We start from the raw sequence: 18274 nt of genomic DNA, 5'->3' as shown, positions 1-18274 counted from the left end.
TGCTGGTGCGTTTGACTCATCCACTACTGCCTCTCTTTTCTTCCACAATCGCTCTCTTATACTCCTCCTCAGGGTCTTTCAACGCTGGTTTCTTACACCTCCCCCTTGTGTTAACTCCTCCGATGGGTGATGTCTCAATGTGTTTCTTGAACAGGAACATCCCCTTTCCGTAGTCTTACCACTTTCTCTTCCGCTTACCCTCTTCCTTCCCATAGATGATGATGATCACTATGTGCGTTCATTGAATAAAAATCTATATTTAGTCCTAGCAATACCATCTGGGAGACAAAGGGATAGTTTGGGGAAAGAGCAGCTGTACCTACTAACCCCACCTCCATTCTAAGCCAGAGCAGATCCTAATCGGACCTATGGATCATGACTCGTACTTCATTGGCATAGCCAATAGGTCTCGCCTTTGGGATCTTAAAAGTATTTAGTTATGCAGCACAATGTCCTTGGTGCAACAACATCAACTGTTGCATGGCTAAACACTTGCAAGGTTCCCAAAGGCGAGACCTATTGGCTATGCCAATGCTGGTTTTAAATCCACCTGACTTTATACAACGATTGTTTGAGGAATTTTCCTTGCACATTCTGACATTGTACATTTATTTTTTTGTCTCCATGCCCTTGGAAAAGTACGGAGTGGGTGTTAGAATAATTACACTTTGTGAATCATTTGTGTTTCTCCGAGATGGAAAGTCACGCTGGTCTTTTTCCATTCAATTTGCAATTAAGCAATGGCTTATGATCCCTTATCTTGAAAATGTAGTGTGGTTAGCTATTCTTTTTGTATGAATAACTGAAAGGAATTTTCCAATGGATTAGGAGAGAGGGAAGTGAAAGGGTGTAGGGAGACTTGTTTAAAGTATAGTATAAATATGAAAGGAGAATTCTGTGTGGTCATCAGGGCCGGACTGGGAACCAAAACCAGACCTGGCAGAGTGCTCGGCCGCCATTCCCCCCCCCCCCGGGGTTGGGGGTGCGGCCGAGCGGTTTGCCAGGGCCGGTTTCGGATGATTTTGTTACAGCGGCCGATATCGCAGCTGTGCTGCAAAAACAGCCCTGTAACAAAATCTGCCCCAAGGGGCCCAAAACCAGCCCCCAACCCTGGCGGCCCACTTGGGGAAATGCCCGACGCCAGCTACAGCCAGTCCGGCCGTGGTGGTCATACATGACCAACACGGAATAGCTTTTTCCTTGTGGGTCTTGCATCTGTTCAAGCTTGAATAAACCAAATGTTTTACCTCCAACTCCCTGTACTCCTTTTGATTTAAAGTGGACAAGAGGTGCGTTTTCTCACCACCTCACCCAAATCTACCCCAAACCACTCGAATCTACCCCACTCTTAACACAATCCACTCTATGATCCAATCTACCCCACTCCACTACAAACTACCCTCCTCCAATGTACATCACTCCACTCTGCTCTACCCCACTTGACTCCACACTACTTCACTTAATCTAACGCAATTAACCCACCCACTCCAGTCTACCCTATTCCACCCCAATGTACAGCACTCTCCTCAAATCTACCTCACTCTGCTAAAATCTACCAGTGTGCCCCACTCCACTCCCCTTCAATGTACCCCACCCCACTCAACTCCAATCTATTCAATTCTGCTCCACTCTACCCCAGTCCAATTTGCCCCACTCCATTAGACACTGAATTCTATCCACATCCTCTCCAGTCCAATCCACTCCAATCTACCTCACTTCATCACAATCTACCCCGCTCCATCAGTCTACAACCTACCCCACTCAAATCTACCACAATCTACTGCACTCAGCTCTACCACACCCCACTCTACCCAAATCTACTCCACTCTAATCTAACCAACTTCACCCCAATACCCCCGCTCTGAATCTACCCTACTCCAATCTACCCCACCCCAATGTACCCCACTCCAATCCATCTCCATCTACTCCATTCCATTCCAATATAGCCCCCTCTACCACTCGTGACCTCACCCCACTGTAATCTACCCCACTGTAATCTACCCCATTCCACACTATCCCATCCCTCTCCAATCTACTCCACTCCAGTCTAACTTACTCCAAACTATTACACTCCAAAATCCCTCTTCAAACTACCCCACTTCAATCTACCCTACCCCACTCAACCCCAAACTACCCTACTCTAATCTACCCCATCCAATCTGCTCCACTCCAATCTAGCCCAATTTTCTCCACTCCAATCTAGCCCACTCCACTATAACCAACACCACTCCAACCTACCCCACTTCACTCCAATCTATCCTACCATAATCCACCCTCTATGCCTCTCCATTCCAATCTATACCACTCTACTCCAACCTACCCCACTCCGCCCTAATCTACTCCCCTCTGCCCCAATCCACCCCCACTCCACCACAATGTATCACAATTCAATCTACCCCACTCTTCCACTTCAATCTACCCCAATCTACTTCAATCTACTCCACTCCAATCTACCCTCCTGTACCTCAATCCACACCACTCCACTCTTACCAAATCTAACCCCACTCCACTACAATCTATCACACTCCACTCAAATCTAACCTTCTCCACTCCCACCCTAATCTACTATACTCCAATCTACCCTGCCCCAATCTGCCCTTATATATCCCACTCCAATCTACTCCATTCCACCTCCATCTACCCCATCCCACTGCAATCTAATCCTCCCAACCCCACTGGAATCTACCCCTCCCCACCCACCCTACTCCAATCATCCATCTTCAGTCTACCCAACTCCAATCTACTCCACTCTGATCTACCCCACTCTTCCCCAATCTATTTCACTCCACTCCAATCTTGAATCCACTCCAATCTATCCAACTCCACTCCATCCCACTCCAATCTACTTACTCCATTAAATCCATCTACCCCACCCCACCTCACCTACCCCAAACTAACACACTCCATTCTACTCTACCCAATCTACCCCACTCCACTCTACCCTACAGCACACCACCCAAAACTACCCTACTATAATCTATCCCATGCAATCCACCCCCTCTAATGTACCCCACTCTAATATATCCCACCCTACCCCTATCCTACTACAATCTACTCTACTCCAATCTGTCCCACCCCTTCCCAATCTACCCCACAGCACCCAATAAACTTCACTCTAACCAACCCCACTCCTATCTATCGCACTCCAATCTACCATACTTAACTCTAATCTACCCTCACCTAATCCACACAATCTGTCCCACTCTAATCTACCCCATTCCATTCTACCCACTCACTCGAATCTACACTACTCCATTTGAATCTACACCACCCCACTCCATTTACTCTGATCTACTGCACTCCACTCTTCCCCAAACCACCCCACTCCAACCTACCCCACTCCAATCTTCCCTACTCAAATCTACCCCACACCAATTCAATCCTACTCCAATCTACCATGCTAATCTACCCAACCCCCACTCCAATCTACCTTAATCCACTCCACTCTATGCTAAGATCCCATTCTGCGTAGCGAGATGGCCGCTTAAGCCAAAAGCTCCGTCCTCACTGTCTTCCCCACGACTATCCGCGCCTCATGTATACGACACCCAAGACAAGGAACGCTGATCGGAGAGTGTGCAGAACCCCACCCCCTTTTGTCCTGACTTCTCCGCCTCCATCCACATTAGGGCAGCAGAAGAACTGGTGAAGGACTCCACCCCCCCGGTGTGGAGGCACCCGGCGGCGTAAGACTGAGCTCCCGAGCTCATAGCGGCCGAGAGACCCTGGCACCTGGCAGACGATTGAGGTTGACCAGAACCCTGCCAGGTGGCTCTGACAACGAACCTCCAGGGGTGTGGGCCTATGGCATCCTAACGTACCGCTGTGGGTGACTACGTGGATCGGCTGTGGGGCCCCCCATCGGCTGCCTGAGACTGTCCCCTAACCCGGAGAGCGCATGCTCGAAGGGAAGCGACTCGTGCCCTCCCCTCCTATTATTCCTTCACTTCACAGCCTTGCTCGCCTAGGTGCGGGTGAGAGCTCGACTTTGTCCCATACCGCACGTCAGCAGTTTGGAGAGACGAAGGGATTGCGCCGCCACGGCCTTGGCCCACTGGGAAGCAAATATGGAGAAGACCAAGGCAACAGGTGCGAAGGGCCCCAAAGTTGTCCAAACAAATAAATTAGAAAGTTATGCCTTCCCAAAAGAAACGCTGAAAGACATACACGCCAGAAAGATGTTATGGAGGTGATAACTGGGGTCAAGACCTCGTTGGAGTACCAGATGAACACAATCTCGATTGAAGTGAATCTCATTCGGGCTGACCTCACCAAAATCAATGAGAACGTTAAACAGTTGGAGATCACCACGGAGAGTCTAGTGGATGACGTCAAGCAACTCCATGAGAACATTCATGACTTACAAACCTTCCGTAAGTTTGCTGATCACAAACTGGACGATTATGAAGGGCGCCTCCAGAGAAACAACATACGTATACTGGGGGTGCCGGAGAGAGCAGAGGGGCAAACACCGGACCTCTTTGTAGAAGAACTTATCCTGAATCATCTACAGCCTAAAGGCCTCAGCAAATTCTTTGTCATAGAGAGGGCGCACAGAGTCCCGTGAGGTCGTCCAAAGCCGGGGGCTCCCCCACGCCCGTTGCTAGCAAGAGTGCTGAATTTCAGGGACAGAGATGTGATCCTCCAAAACGGCTCCCCCTCTTCGCTACAACGCCAAAATAACTTTTTTTACGGACTGCACACAGATGGTACAGAGGCAGAGGAGATCATTTCTGATGGTCAAAAAGAAACTCAGAGAGAGAGGGTTTAAATACGCGATGATAATCCCTGCACAACTTCGAGTAGAGCCAGGGGGACAGGCTTGGTTCTTTGAACAACCAGAAACAGCTTTGGACCAGTAGGGTATAACTTTCTTGGTTACTACACAGCAGAGACCGGGGGGAGGGGGGGGGCAGGGGGTTGCACCCTATATTTTTCTTCTTTTAGTTCACTTGCTGGGCGACAGGCACTATGCAAGTTCTAAATGGGCAGTTCTACGCCCAGAGTGCAGGGGAGCAGGGTGGGGGGTGGTTGGGTTTGGGGTTTGCAGTTGTTTATCATTTTGGTTTTAACATCGACAAGACTAGTTGACATTGATGCAGAGGTAGCGAAGACCTATTCTAGTCTCAATGAGTGCACAGTGGGACAAAAGTGTTAAAATACTGAGCTGGAACGTCAACGGGCTCAGAGATAAGGTCAAACGTAGCGTTGTCTTACAATATATTAAACGCTGGCCCCTGACGTTATCATGCTTCAGGAAACACACTTGGTAGGAAACTCCTGTAAGGCGCTACATGGACGGGGATACAAAATGGTGGCACATGCGGGTTTCACAACCAGCTCATGGGGTGTAGGCATTATGATTAAAAACTCCTTTCCTCTCGCCGTGAGTTCCACATGGACAGATGACTAGTGCAGGTATATAGGTGTGTCAGGTCTGTGGGAGGTCACAATGTAGTGCTTCCCATCAAAGCGTGAGAGCATCCCCTGGTGCACAGCTCGCAAATACTTCTGGTCTGTGGGAGGGACATAGTACAACACTCATGTCAGTCTACATACCACCTGAACTGCAGAGCACCACGTTTAAGGATCTGAGCAACATCTTACTCTCGCTCCCGGGGGTCTTCTAGTAATTGGAGGCGACTTCAACTCAGTGGTCTCGGGCGAGCTGGATCATCACCCCACACGTGAAATAGGACCTTCTTCTCAATGGCTACCAGACTTGAGGCTCTGGGGTTAGTTGATGGGTGGCGAACATACAACCCAGAAAAAGTCCAACACACTTTCCACTCTGGGGTCCATCACAGCCTCTCCCACATAGACTATATCCTGGTCCCCACTTCACAAATTGCTCACAGCCACAAAAATAGAAATCTTGCCAGGGGCATCTCCGATCATTCCCCGATGTGGGTACAGATAGTCCTTAGCCAGAAGATGGTGTGGAACATTGCCCCCATCAAACCGTGGTATCGTTGAGACCCCACAATTCGTAAAGGCCTTCTCAAAGCCATAGAAAGTTACTTTCAAGAAAACGAGGAAATGGTGGACTCCTCACAGACCCTCTGGTAGGCCTTTAAGCCCTGTCACTAATAGCTGGGATGAAGAAAGATAGACAGAAAGAAATCTTGGAAGCTGAGGCAGAGATCTACCGGCTAGAAAGGGAATTGGAAGCTGAGGTCACACCAGAAAAACTACACTTACTCCGCCTCAAACAAGACGACTACAGAGCGCTGGCGACTGACAGGGCCAAAAGTTTGGGGAGGGAAAAACTGGGTAGACTTTATGACCTGGGAGATAAAGCAGGGAAGCTAATCGCCTGGCTCGATAAAAAGGAATGGGCAAGTAGACTGGTCCCAGAACCACAGGTGACACACCCATAACAGACCCTCAAGAAATCGTAAATCAGTTTGCCAGCCACTTCAGTGCGGTATATACGACCTTAGTACCCTATACTGAGGATGACTCTAGCGAATTACTGCAAGACATAGTGCTCCCCACACTGTCTGAAGAAGACCGTGACTTTTTAGACAGCGCTTTGACGCCAGACGAAATAGCACAGGCCATTAGATCACTGCGCTCAGGGAAGGCCCTCGGTCCCAACGGTATTCCCATTGAACTATACAAACTCAGGCCTGCAAATTTGGCCCCATATTTGAAAGCCATGTTGCTGGTGTACCAAAGGGTAGCTACAATAGTCACCATCCATAAGACCGGTAAACCCAAAACTGACTGTGCCTCCTACAAGCCGATTTCCCTGCTGAACGCAGAACCCATAATTTTGGCCAAGCTCCTCGTCAATCGCTTGGTTAAGATGATTGGTATTCTTGTACATCCTGACCAATCCGGCTTTATGCCACACCGTAACACGGCGCTGAATTTGCGCAGAGTCCATGGGGTTATAGGGAGAGTAGCCACGAATCAAGAACCAGCTATAATTGTGTCGCTAGATGGGACTATGGCATTGGATACTATCAAATGGACATATCTCTTAGCAGTGCTTGCAAAGATGGGGTATGGCCCAGGCTTCATTCAGTGGGTGCACCGCCTGTATTCAGAGCCCATGGCGCAAGTTGTGGTCTATAATAAGAAGTCGGCTACATTCACTCTGAGTCAAGGAACCGGACAGGGATGTTCTCTTTTCCCCCTTCTGTTTGCCCTAGCCCTGGAACCGTTGGCAGCATGGATTCGGAGGGACCCAGTAATATGGGATCTGCGTTGATCCCCTGAATGGGAGGACCGTATTTCATTATACGCAGATGACATCCTCTTGTACCTGGCCTCTCCAAGGAAATCCTTGGGGGCAGTCCTAGACATACTGGCAACATTAAGCAGATACTCTGGATTCTCCGTCAACTGGAATAAGTCTCTCCTGTACGTCCTTCAGGGAGATCCCCCCCTCCACTACGAGACTGCCCAATCCAAATGAGCTCAACGGGTTTCAAATATCTGGGAATCTTTATCTCCTCGGACCAAACGCTCCGTTTTAACCACAATCTTCTCCCGCCGCTACAGAGACTTAAACGCGATATAGCACGTTGGAAAACACTTCACCTTTCGTTATTGGGCAAAGCAGCCCTTTTAAGATGATGTCATTACCCCGGTTTTTATATGCCTTGCAAAATTCACTAGACCCTGTTCCAATGACATATTTTAAAGAAATTGAGGGCCTCCAGAGGGACCTGTTGTGGGAATGGGAAGCCTCGCATCGCCTTCAATAAGCTCACGCTGCATTGGTACGAAGGGGGAATTAGCCACCCAGACATTAGGAAAAACTACTGCGTGGCGCATCTTGTGGCCATTAATCATGGTACTTATGGCCGTCCTGATGATCCAGGGTATAACATGGATAGATGGCTTCTACCGGGAGGGAACTACAACAGGGCACTCTATTCCAAGCCTAACCAATATCACTTGACGGCCCCCACTGAGCACTCAGTCTGCATTTGGCAAAGTCACTAAATCCTTAGGTTGGGGACAAAAACTCACATTGGCAACCCCACCTATGGGACTCCGAACAGCTGGGTAATCAATGGAAATCTAAGGGATTCGATAGGTGGGAACTCATTGGGATCTCAGAAATTCAAGATCCGTGGGGAAAGGGCGAAAGTGAAGGCATTTGCCTCTTTACAGCAACAACACGAGTTAGCGGACTCCGAGCTCTTCAGATACACAAAGGTTCGCCACGCACTGCAATCACACCTCCCTAAAGGCACATCCCCCCTGAATCCTCCCCGTTGGAAGATCGGTTGCTAGATGGTCACCTACCTGAGAAAACCATATCATTAACACATAATAAACTGATCAATAACATGGCAGAACCCCTCCAGTCCCTACAGGAGAAATGGGTGTGAGATGGCATTGAACTGGATGATGAAGAGTGGCAGTAGGCGGTATCCTCCCCAAGGGTTGTGGCGATCTCAGCAAGACACAGACTAGTGCAACTCAAAATGCTCCATAGGGTGTATGTCACAGGGCCTTGTTTGGTACAAATGGTTATAGCTGGAGGAGGAGAGTGTAGGCGGGGATGTGGCGAAAAGGGTACGTTTATGCAAATAATCTGGGAATGTGAATATGTACGATCCTATATGCAGAAAATACACAATGTTTTAAGTGAAGTACTTGCGCTAGTCCTCTGCCCCGAAGATGGTGGATGCCTTTTGAATAAATGGGAACCTACTGATTTGAATAACTAACACAAGCAGTGGGTTATGCTGGGATTAATGTTGGCAAAGAGGAACATTGCACGATTGTGGGGAGCGGCACAACCTCCTTTGGTACATGCCTGGGAAACGGATCTTGAATGGTGTATGTATAGAGAAAAGACCGTCTATACAGCCCGGGGTTGCCCCCAAAAGTGGTCCCGAATTTGGAGTGTGTGGAACTCCTATTGAGGAGATATCTGCACCCCCCCACATAGCATTGACTAGGTTGATCCCCCTTCCCCCTAGTCTGACTTTGTAATGTAATGTAGCAAACAACTGTAACTCATTGGCTTCGTTAATTGTGAATGTACTGCTTCCTCTGAACTGCATATTTCATATCGATGAATGTTAATAAAAATAATTATTTTTAAAAAAAGATAGCATTCTACTCTACTTAATCTACACAATTCCAGTCTACCCCAATACAATCTACATAGACTGGATGCCAGACTCATCAAACTGCACCTGGAACTTACCTCTAAAAACTTTTCAAAGGAATGTTGATGCATTAAGATATCAATCAAAGAAACTAGACTACAAGTGGATTTGCTTCATATATTTACCAGTATACGTCATAGGCACTGACACTAAACTTGCTAATCTTAACAGCCTCATCACATGGGTTCAGCAAGAGTCAGTGCCTAATCTATCAAACCGCCCATCTACGCAGGATTTGGTACTACAAACAGAGAGGTTATGCATGTTCACCAGTGATTGTTAAACTAAGCTCATGTCTGGCAAAGGTGGACATGTCTTAGAAAGATAAAGTATCAGCTAAAAGAGGCAACGAACAAAAGGAGTGCTAAACTAGTCCATCAACTAGAGAAACAGAGTTACTCAGAGACCTCTATTAGCCCAGCAACAATGATATCACATGCTCCTCCAAATCTTCCAAAATAATTCTGGGCACAATTCTAGTGCTAATAAAAAGATCAACACAAGCTCAGATCCTTCTATCAGGAGACTTTCATCTGAACTTAATTTGTGAATCGGTTCTTGACGAAGACATCATTGCACAAACAAGCATTTGGAATATCCCTGCAGTCTTTGTGCAATCAATAAATACCATTCGAAGAGATAAATTAGGCCGTGTGCGGGCAGAGGAGCTGGAACAGCTAGGGCTAAGATCACTGATGGGTGCCTCCCCTCCCCCTCCCCCCTGGGTTGCAACCCTGGAATATACAGAACACGCTTCTTCCAACCAATCAATATTGGATTACACCTTCGTGGTAATATTATTCCTTTTTCTTTTGCCTTTCGTTATAGATGCGGGACTGGACAGCAACCACTAACCTAGCACTTTCACTATCAAAATATGAGGAAGCTAAAGATAATGGAATAACTCATATGAGGAATATAAAAGAATTAAGCTGTCAGCTAAATTAATAGATGACATCGAACTATCCCCTAAACAGAGCTTAGAAACACAGCTGATGAGATAAAGTTATGGGCAGATTTCTACTGGATTCTAAACGGCATGTATATAAAAACACTCCTGTCAAAGTTTGTTCTGAGTCAATTTCTCTGTCAGCTGGATCCAGACGCCGCCCATCAATGGTGCGGCGTGCAAACTGGAAGCATTAAGAGGTATCAGAGGCAAAGAGGCCAATCCGCATCAGCTCAACGAGTTACGGAATGTGAGGAAATCCTATAAAAGAAATCTTGCGGGAACACTCCAAAATACAACAGGATCTGTATTGGCAGAAATGTATTGAAGCCTGCAAAAAGGGCTACTCAAAGACTTTCTGTCAGATAGTATATAGTACTAAAAGATCTGTTAAGCCACTTTGTATATCCTATATAACAGAAACGGACTGGATCAAACATCTAACATCACATTTCAGAGGCAGGTATCTGGAGAAAAGGGTTGCCACAAATCATCTAGGGATAATTCTGGAAGAAAGTTAGCCCCCATTACTACAAAATCGATTTCTGCTGTCCTGAGACAAGGCCGATGAGATGGTGCATCCAGCCCGAATGGAATCCCATAAACCCTATATAAGAATGATCCAGAGTTTTGGGCAGAGAATCTGAGTATACTGTTCAATTATAGTTAGAAAGCTGAAATAATTCCAGAAACCTGGTGGGGTTTGATAATTAGCCCAATATTTGAGGGTGGAGATGGAACAGGCCCCGCGAACTATCAACTGGTAGCACTATTAGACGTCAAAGCTAAATAGTTTGCTACAATCTTTTGAAAGATCTTACAAGCTGGGCGAGGAGAAGAAACTAATTCTAATAAATCAGTCAGGCTTTGTAAAAGGTACTGGAACAGCTGTAAACATCATGCTGCTTTCTTTTTTAATTGACAAAATGAAGGCTAACATGCAGAACTTGGATCTCTATTTTGTGGATTATAAAGCAGCATTATATGCAGCAGACAGGAATGTGCTCTGGGCCAAATTACACAAGTTCGGCACACCGGAAACGCTATTAAAGCCTATCCAGCTTCTCTGCTCAAAGACATGGATCAGAGTGCGGAGGACAGAATATCAACAAAAATTCCAACAATGCATGGCTTTGAACAGGGCTGCATATTGGCACTGTACTTGTTTAATCTGTTTATGACTGACCCCTCACAAGCTCTGGACAATGTCATATCGCATTCGCCTAGACTGAATAATCTGTGTATCCCCAATCTACCTATGGGGATGACATAGTTCTAGTAATCCAAACCAATATCGGCTTACAGAGGCAATTCAATGCATTAACATAGGAGGATAAAGCTAAAGCACAGAGGATGGAGATAAATTGCATATAGACCAAAGCCCTGGCAATGGTAAGTAATAACAAAAATCAGCACTATGCAAATGGTACTTAAAGGATCAGCCCTCGGAGAATATTACAAAATATAGGTACCTTGGAGTTATGATAGATGCAAAATGGACATTTGCAGAACAAAAATGTGCTAATCCCGTGGAAAGGGGTGGCACTAATGTCAGCCTTTACTGCTCTTTTTAATGCCTTAAGGGGCCCTAGTATATCCCTGATTTAGAAAGTGATATTTGCAAAGCTCCTACCAACTCTGGCGTATGGCTCAGAGGCACTCCGTAGCAGAGACGCAATGGTTATTGAATGAGCCATTCTGAGAACATATAGATAGGTATTTTCCCTCCCAAAATGTTCCCTCACCTGCACAGAAATGCCTAGAGTTTAGAATCCCACAAGTTTTTTTTTAAAATAGGAGTCTTATGTGAAGATCTATCCCAGATTAAAACTGACCTGTAGCTGAACTTTAAATGAAGTCTTTTGGAAAGCCATACATGAGAACTTCTTAAAACCAGCAAAGATATATTCGGAGGAAGTCATAAATAGACTATTTACAGGAGCTCTGCGGCAGTTCATTCTCGCAGTCCACTTTTTGAAAAAATACAGTAAACATGCTAGTCAAGAAGTTCTCCCTCCTTGAAGACAAAGCCATGATAAACAAGAAGTTGCATGTTTGGGTGATTATATACGATACTGAAACTGCTAATTTATTTGGGTGAAACTTATGCTCTTTATGTAAAATAACGATTCATGAGACAGATTCGGTGTATCGTTATTAATTCTACCACCATGGTAGAGATCAAAGGCTCCAGCCGAGTGCCGTTTATGCAGGTTGGAAAAAGAAGCTATAACGCACGTATATAGAGAGAACTCTAACCACTAGTATATGTAGTAGACCTTTATACTCTCTACCATTCCTATGTGATTCTTGGAGTTTATCCATTTGTATCTCTTCCTTGAGTGACTTTACAACTTGTACATTTGCAACTTTTTTTTCTGTTTGTATCTCCACCTTGCGTGACTCTACAACTTGTGCATTTGCAATTTTTTTCTGTTTCTCTCTCTTCCTTGAGTGACTTTACAACTTGTACATTTGCAATTTTTTCCGTTTGTATCTTTTTGCAACTCATGTAATCCTAAATCCTTATGTATCGCAACTGGTTCTTATGTAAAACGCTCTGGTAATGTTCGCGTTATATAAAATGGCATTAAATAAATAAATATACCCCATATTATTATTAAATAGAAGAAAGAGCTTGAGAATCTCCTTCCACAAAAGCCGTCTACTCTCCTGCACGTAAGCTGTGATCGCTTGCTTTAAGTCAGGGGAAACAATGCTCAACTGTAGACTTGTTCAGTTTTTATTCACTGCAGAGTCAAAAATAACAAGCACTGGCGTTGCCAATAGGTCTCGCAGTAGGAAAGTTGGAGCTATTACAATTGCAAATAACAATGCCTTTTATTTTTGTTTTCATTTTAAAAACATAAAGGGCTTTGTCATTTACAAAACCAATAGCTCCAACTTTCCTACTGCGAGACCTATTGTGCACTGCACAGTGTGGGTGAAAGTGGCACTGCGTGGGTGTGAGTGGCTTTGAGTGAGTGGCGTTGCGTGGGTGAGTGGCGTTGCATGTGTGAGTGTTGTTGCGTGGGTGAGTGGCGTTGCGTGGGTGAGTGGCGTTGCGTGGGTGAGTGGCGTTGCGTGGGTGAGTGGCGTTGCATGTGTGAGTGGCGTTGCATGTGTGAGTGGCGTTGCGTGGATGAGTGGGGTTGCGTGGATGAGTGGGGTTGCGTGTGTGAGTGGCGTTGCCTGGGTGAGTGGCGTTGCGTGAGTGAGTTGCGTTGCGTGTGTGAGTGGTGTTGCTTTGAGTGAGTGGCGTTGCGTGGGTGAGTGGCGTTGCATGTGTGAGTGTTGTTGGGTGGGTGAGTGGCGTTGCGTGGGTGAGTGGCGTTGCGTGGGTGAGTGGCGTTGCGTGGATGAGTGGTGTTGCGTGTGTGAGTGGTGTTGCTTGGGTGAGTGGCGTTGCGTGGGTGAGTGTGGCGTTGCGTGGGTGAGTGTGGCATTGCGTGGGTGATAGTGGGCTTGCGTGGGTGTGAGTGGCGTTGCGTGGGTGTGAGTGGCGTTGCGTGTCTGAAAGTGGTGCTGTGTGGGTGAAAGTGGCACTGCGTGGGTGTGAGTGGCTTTGCGTGAGTGAGTGGCGTTGCGTGGGTGATTGGCGTTGCGTGGGTGATTGGCGTTGCGTGGGTGAGTGGCGTTGCGTGGATGAGTGGCGTTGCGTGGCTGAGTGGCGTTGCGTGGATGAGTGGCGTTGCGTGGATGAGTGGCGTTGCGTGGATGAGTGGCGTTGCGTGAGTGAGTTGCGTTGCGTGTGTGAGTGGTGTTGCTTGGGTGAGTGGCGTTGCGTGGGTGAGTGGTGTTGCGTGTGTGTGGTGTTGCGTGTGTGTGCATCAGCTAAGCCAACCAAACGTAAATATTCTGCGTGCAGTGGAGCGCGAAGGGCAGCACGAAGAGCAGCACGAGTCTCTAATGTAAAATAAATACGCTGTGAGTAGTGAAGCGTGAAGGAGGCCTCGAGCCTTCAAACTGAAAGGGAAAAGGCGCGAGGATCAAAAAGCGACTAATATTTCATGCTGGAAACACATTATATGAAATGCTGCTGCTAATTAAATATAAAAAGTGTTTAGGGAGTCACGGCTGCGACGAATATCTCAGGCTGGAAACACATTATATGAAATGCTGCTGCTGCTAATTAAATATAAATAAAAAGTGTTTAGGGAGTCACGGCTGCCGAGAGTAACAAGGCAGTGCTGGGAGGGGGGCTGCACACCAACTGAAGTGCTCTGGTTGCACGGTGTGAAGTGATAAGCCTTTGAAGTATGTCACGGCGCCTGAGGGGAGAGCAGAGAGAAGAGAAGGCGACATGCTGTGACGGAGGTGTGAGAGGTCTGGCAGGGAACAGATGGCCTGGCCGTGAAGCAGGGGGCGGGGCAGCGCTGGCGAAGCCTGTGGGAGGGTGATTGATGCATTTGATGTGGGGAGGAAGGAGAGCCTTTTGCGAGCCTTGTGCTGGAGAAATGCTGCCTGGTGCACCTTTTGTTACTACATGTAGAATGTTTCAGGGGCTTATTTCGATCCCGTCCTCATGCTATTACTAGGTGTTTAGTGTACAACTCCACCGGCGAGGGAGTGCTTTCTTTGCAGTGCATTGCTATTAGTAGGAACATCACATTTTTGGCAAGAAACTCTTCGGCTTCTTATCCTTTTACACCCAACACACAGCCTATTTGAAGTAGAGTCTAAAAAAGCATTTTAAATGCACTAAAGATTTATCAAGTCCCACTCTTAAAAAAAATCTTTTTGTTGTGTATAAAATAGAAGACAAAAGATCCAGCACTATTTAATTTAAAAATGAGATCTGACTAGCAATGCAGTGGGCATAGATTTCTTCATCAAACTCTAAGTAGATATTATGTTTATTTTCCTGTCCTAGCAATTAATTGATAAAAAAGGGCTCTATGAGATGAGGTAGTTGTCAGAATTATTATGGCTTCAACAAAACCTTTCGGTATGGTTTTTAATGTGTTTCATGATCTCTAAATATTTCACTAATGCGATATTGTTACATTGTTGTTGGTAGTAAGGTATTGTTACGTTCCTCACTCGTGTTCATGCTAGTATACATTTCTGAGCCACTAAAGAAAATAATTTTCTCAGTGATGCATTCGAAATTTGGACTTCTTCGTTTTTATTAGTTCATTGGTTTGCTGTCCGTTTTTTTAGTTATGTAAGGCTTCGTTTTGCCCGTGCTGTTGCATTAAATGCTCACAAAACCTTCAATTATTTTCAGTTAGCGCCATTGTGATATTTCTAGGTCTTTCAGGAGACTGCAGTCTTTGGGGAGGCGTGAAGCCTTTGCTGCCGTGAAAGATATTTTATTTTTCAGCCCCTTGTGCTGGAGAAATGCTGCCGATGCGCGTGTCTGGCAGGGAAGAGATGGCCTGGCCGTGAAGCAGGGGGCGGGGCAGCGCTGGGGAAGCCTGTGGGCGGGTGATTGACATAGAAAGTCATGTATAGTGACAGAGAGAGCGAGACACGGACAGTAAGACAGGGACAGGCATAGATAGGTATGCAAGCATAGACAGGGATAGACAGAGACAGAGCGAGACAAGGGCAGCGAGACAGGCTATGCAGATAAGCGAACAGAGACAGTGAGAGGTGGACATATAGACAGAGACAAAGCAACAGAGACAGTGAAAGACAGACAGACGCTGAGGAGGAACATGGCAAGAGACAGATAAACATTCAACGTCATAGAAAGCACGAGACTGAGGTGGAAGCGTTTTAAATAAAATAGGTGCGGTGATGGGAAAAGGCAAAAGGAGGAGTGCTGCTACGGGCTGGGGAGGGGGGGAGGAGAAATGAAAGGAAAGGCTGTGTTTGCGGGGAGAGAGAGGGGAGGTGCTGGTGTGGGAGGAGTGCTGCTACGGCAAGGCTGTGTTTGCGGGCAGAGAGAGGGGAGGTGCTGGTGTGGGAGGGGGGAGGTGCTGGTGTGGGAGGAGTGCTGCTACGGCAAGCTGTGTTTGCGGGGAGAGAGAGGGGAGGTGCTGGTGTGGGAGGGGGGAGTTGCTGGTGTGGGAGGAGTGCTGCTAGGGGAGGAGAAGCCCTGGCCGTGAATGCTCGTGCATGTTTGCTCACGTGATTCACGTGAACTGCAAGAAAACCGCGGGGCTGAAAGCCCTTGGTTTGAACAGGATTTTGCCGACATGAATTCTCGCTCCGCTCGATGCGCATGCGCGCATCGATAGGTCGCGAGACCTAAAAACCACGGACCTACAGTAAAAAGTCTCTTGATACCAGTATTGCTCCGGCCCTCGCTTAAATGTACATTACACTGTAATTTCGTTTGTGGATACACTTTTAGAAAATGAAGATCTGCATTTCGATATTTGTACAGGAGGTAATTTTAGATGCTTTTTAATAAGTATTTTAGTGTTACCTCTTCTAATTTTTCAAATTTATTTGACGTATTACGAAAACATAAACCTTAAGATTTGTCATTTTGTTTAATTTTGGTTTAGTATGAATTGTGAAGCTATTTGTTCTGGTTTCCACCAGTATCCACTTCCGATACATACGAGTTCAGTACAGATGTCACTGCCACTCCGTTCCCTCAATTTCACGAGGCTCTGTGGGCTGCACGGGGGTGCCAACTTGGATGCAGCACACACCTCAAACCGGGATGTAGGAGCAAATACAACAAAGCAACTTCGAACAAAGCCAAAACGAACACTCACTAAAGACGCAGAATAAAACAAAGATCCTCTTTGAAGGCTAAAGACCACTCTTGCGGTAAGACAAGTGTTAATACGTTTTGCAGCCAGGGAGAATCCCAGGAAAAAGAAGGAGTAGAAAAACCCAACATGCACATTAAAAGAAACCGGAACTGAATACAAAGAATACCGGAACCCCGCCTTTTAACACACCAATATAAACATAAAAGAGGGACTACATTTTTAATTGGAATGCTAGATTGATTATCCGTTTTACCTACGGGTCCGGAATTGGAGTCGTTCGGCATGAAGTTAATCCTCTAGGTCTGCATTTACACTTTAACAACTCTCTATGCCGCAATGTCATTTCCCTTTCAGTTCCAAAATGGCCTCTTCCTATGGCCAAGGAAAGCAAGGGGCAAAGCAGCTACTTCATGCCCTTCTATGGTAGAAAGACAGAATAGCGTTATTAGTCCGTTAGATCATCTCAAAGAAGAAATATAATTCGAAAGGCTAATAAACACGCGCTGCTCGTATATTTGATACAATTATCGTGAAACGTGATGTTAAACGTTCTGAGGGGTTTATTGTGACCTACAATTGTCTATGTATCGTGGTCTGGAGTCGAACCTTAAGTCATTGCCGGAAACCAGGGTTCGAGCCTCAAGGTCGCGTCCACATCCTGTGATTCTGGGCTAATCACTTAATCTCCCCGTGCCTGAATGTGTAATGTAAATACGGTGCTCATGTACAGCGCTCCAATACCTTCAAATCGAGTTCGCGCTACATAAAAAAAAAAGCAAAACAAAAAAAATCGGTACCTGTTATGTTATGCAAAAAGCTGCGAGCGTAGGTCGACGAACCCAACGACCGCCCCTTAACTTTGCAGCGCACAGGAAGTTAAATGTCTTAAAATTCAAGCGCTGATTATTCTTCCGCACGAGCGCGTGCCAATATATATTTGATTTTCTGTTTTAACGTGCTAAAATACAACATTTTATAATCCGATTTGATAATCTGATTATCTATTTATTTAGACAAGTGTGGTCCGCAACGTGTGACATTCCAAGATGGCCACTACGTAAGCATCCCAGCCCTGAGTGTTCCACTTCCTGTGCGCGAGGGTCTCTGGGAGCGGCCGTTAGAAGCCGGCTGGTTGCTTCGTAGTTGTTGCGGTCTCTCTCGTGCGTTTCTCCAGCAGCCACCATGTCGTCCATGGGCACCCTCGCCTTCGATGAATATGGCAGGCCTTTCATCATCATTAAGGATCAGGATCGCAAGTCCCGGCTCATGGGCCTGGATGCTCTGAAGGTAAGGCGTTTCTTCTCGAAACATATTTTTTCAGTACCGAAGGAAAATCTTTTCCCACGCGTCTTGTGCGAAGTATCCTTTGAACTTCCATTGTTTTCTTATTCGTTGTTTTGTACCGAGGTATCTATAAAGCACTGTTTCCCCAAGCTGGGTTTTGACGTTTCAAGCGATAAGCTACTGTGCGAACGCATTGCCCCAGAAGTTTCTGGGTGATAACCCCA

The 18274-nt window shown here is 46.4% G+C and overlaps 2 protein-coding genes across 6 annotated transcripts in view; one reads left to right on the top strand and one right to left on the bottom strand.

The window, feature by feature from the left end:
- Positions 1 to 17764, bottom strand: part of ATPSCKMT (ATP synthase c subunit lysine N-methyltransferase) — a 326966-nt gene extending 309202 nt beyond the window's left edge. The window contains exon 1 of one of the 3 annotated variants that reach the window (XM_078687622.1): positions 17564 to 17764. Coding sequence is in view for 1 of the 3 variants with exons in the window: in XM_078687621.1 (XP_078543747.1) it covers positions 17020 to 17050 (31 nt within the window). In the remaining 2 variants the exon portion in view is untranslated. Of the gene's footprint in view, positions 1 to 16766; positions 16850 to 17019; positions 17142 to 17563 lie in introns of those variants that run through there. The other 2 variants (XM_078687621.1, XM_078687623.1) reach the window with 2 other exon arrangements.
- Positions 16988 to 18274, top strand: part of CCT5 (chaperonin containing TCP1 subunit 5) — a 135600-nt gene continuing 134313 nt past the window's right edge. Inside the window, exons 1-2 of one of the 3 annotated variants that reach the window (XM_078687618.1) lie at positions 16988 to 17066; positions 17780 to 18053. In XM_078687618.1, coding sequence (XP_078543744.1) covers positions 17949 to 18053 — 105 coding nt within the window. In that variant the 5' untranslated portion in view covers positions 16988 to 17066; positions 17780 to 17948. Of the gene's footprint in view, positions 17208 to 17779; positions 18054 to 18274 lie in introns of all 3 variants that reach the window. The other 2 variants (XM_078687620.1, XM_078687619.1) reach the window with 2 other exon arrangements.

The sequence above is a fragment of the Lissotriton helveticus genome, chromosome 4_1 (assembly GCF_964261635.1).
Source record: "Lissotriton helveticus chromosome 4_1, aLisHel1.1, whole genome shotgun sequence".
Lineage (NCBI taxonomy): Eukaryota > Metazoa > Chordata > Amphibia > Caudata > Salamandridae > Lissotriton > Lissotriton helveticus.
This window is presented reverse-complemented; position numbering and strand designations above follow the sequence as displayed.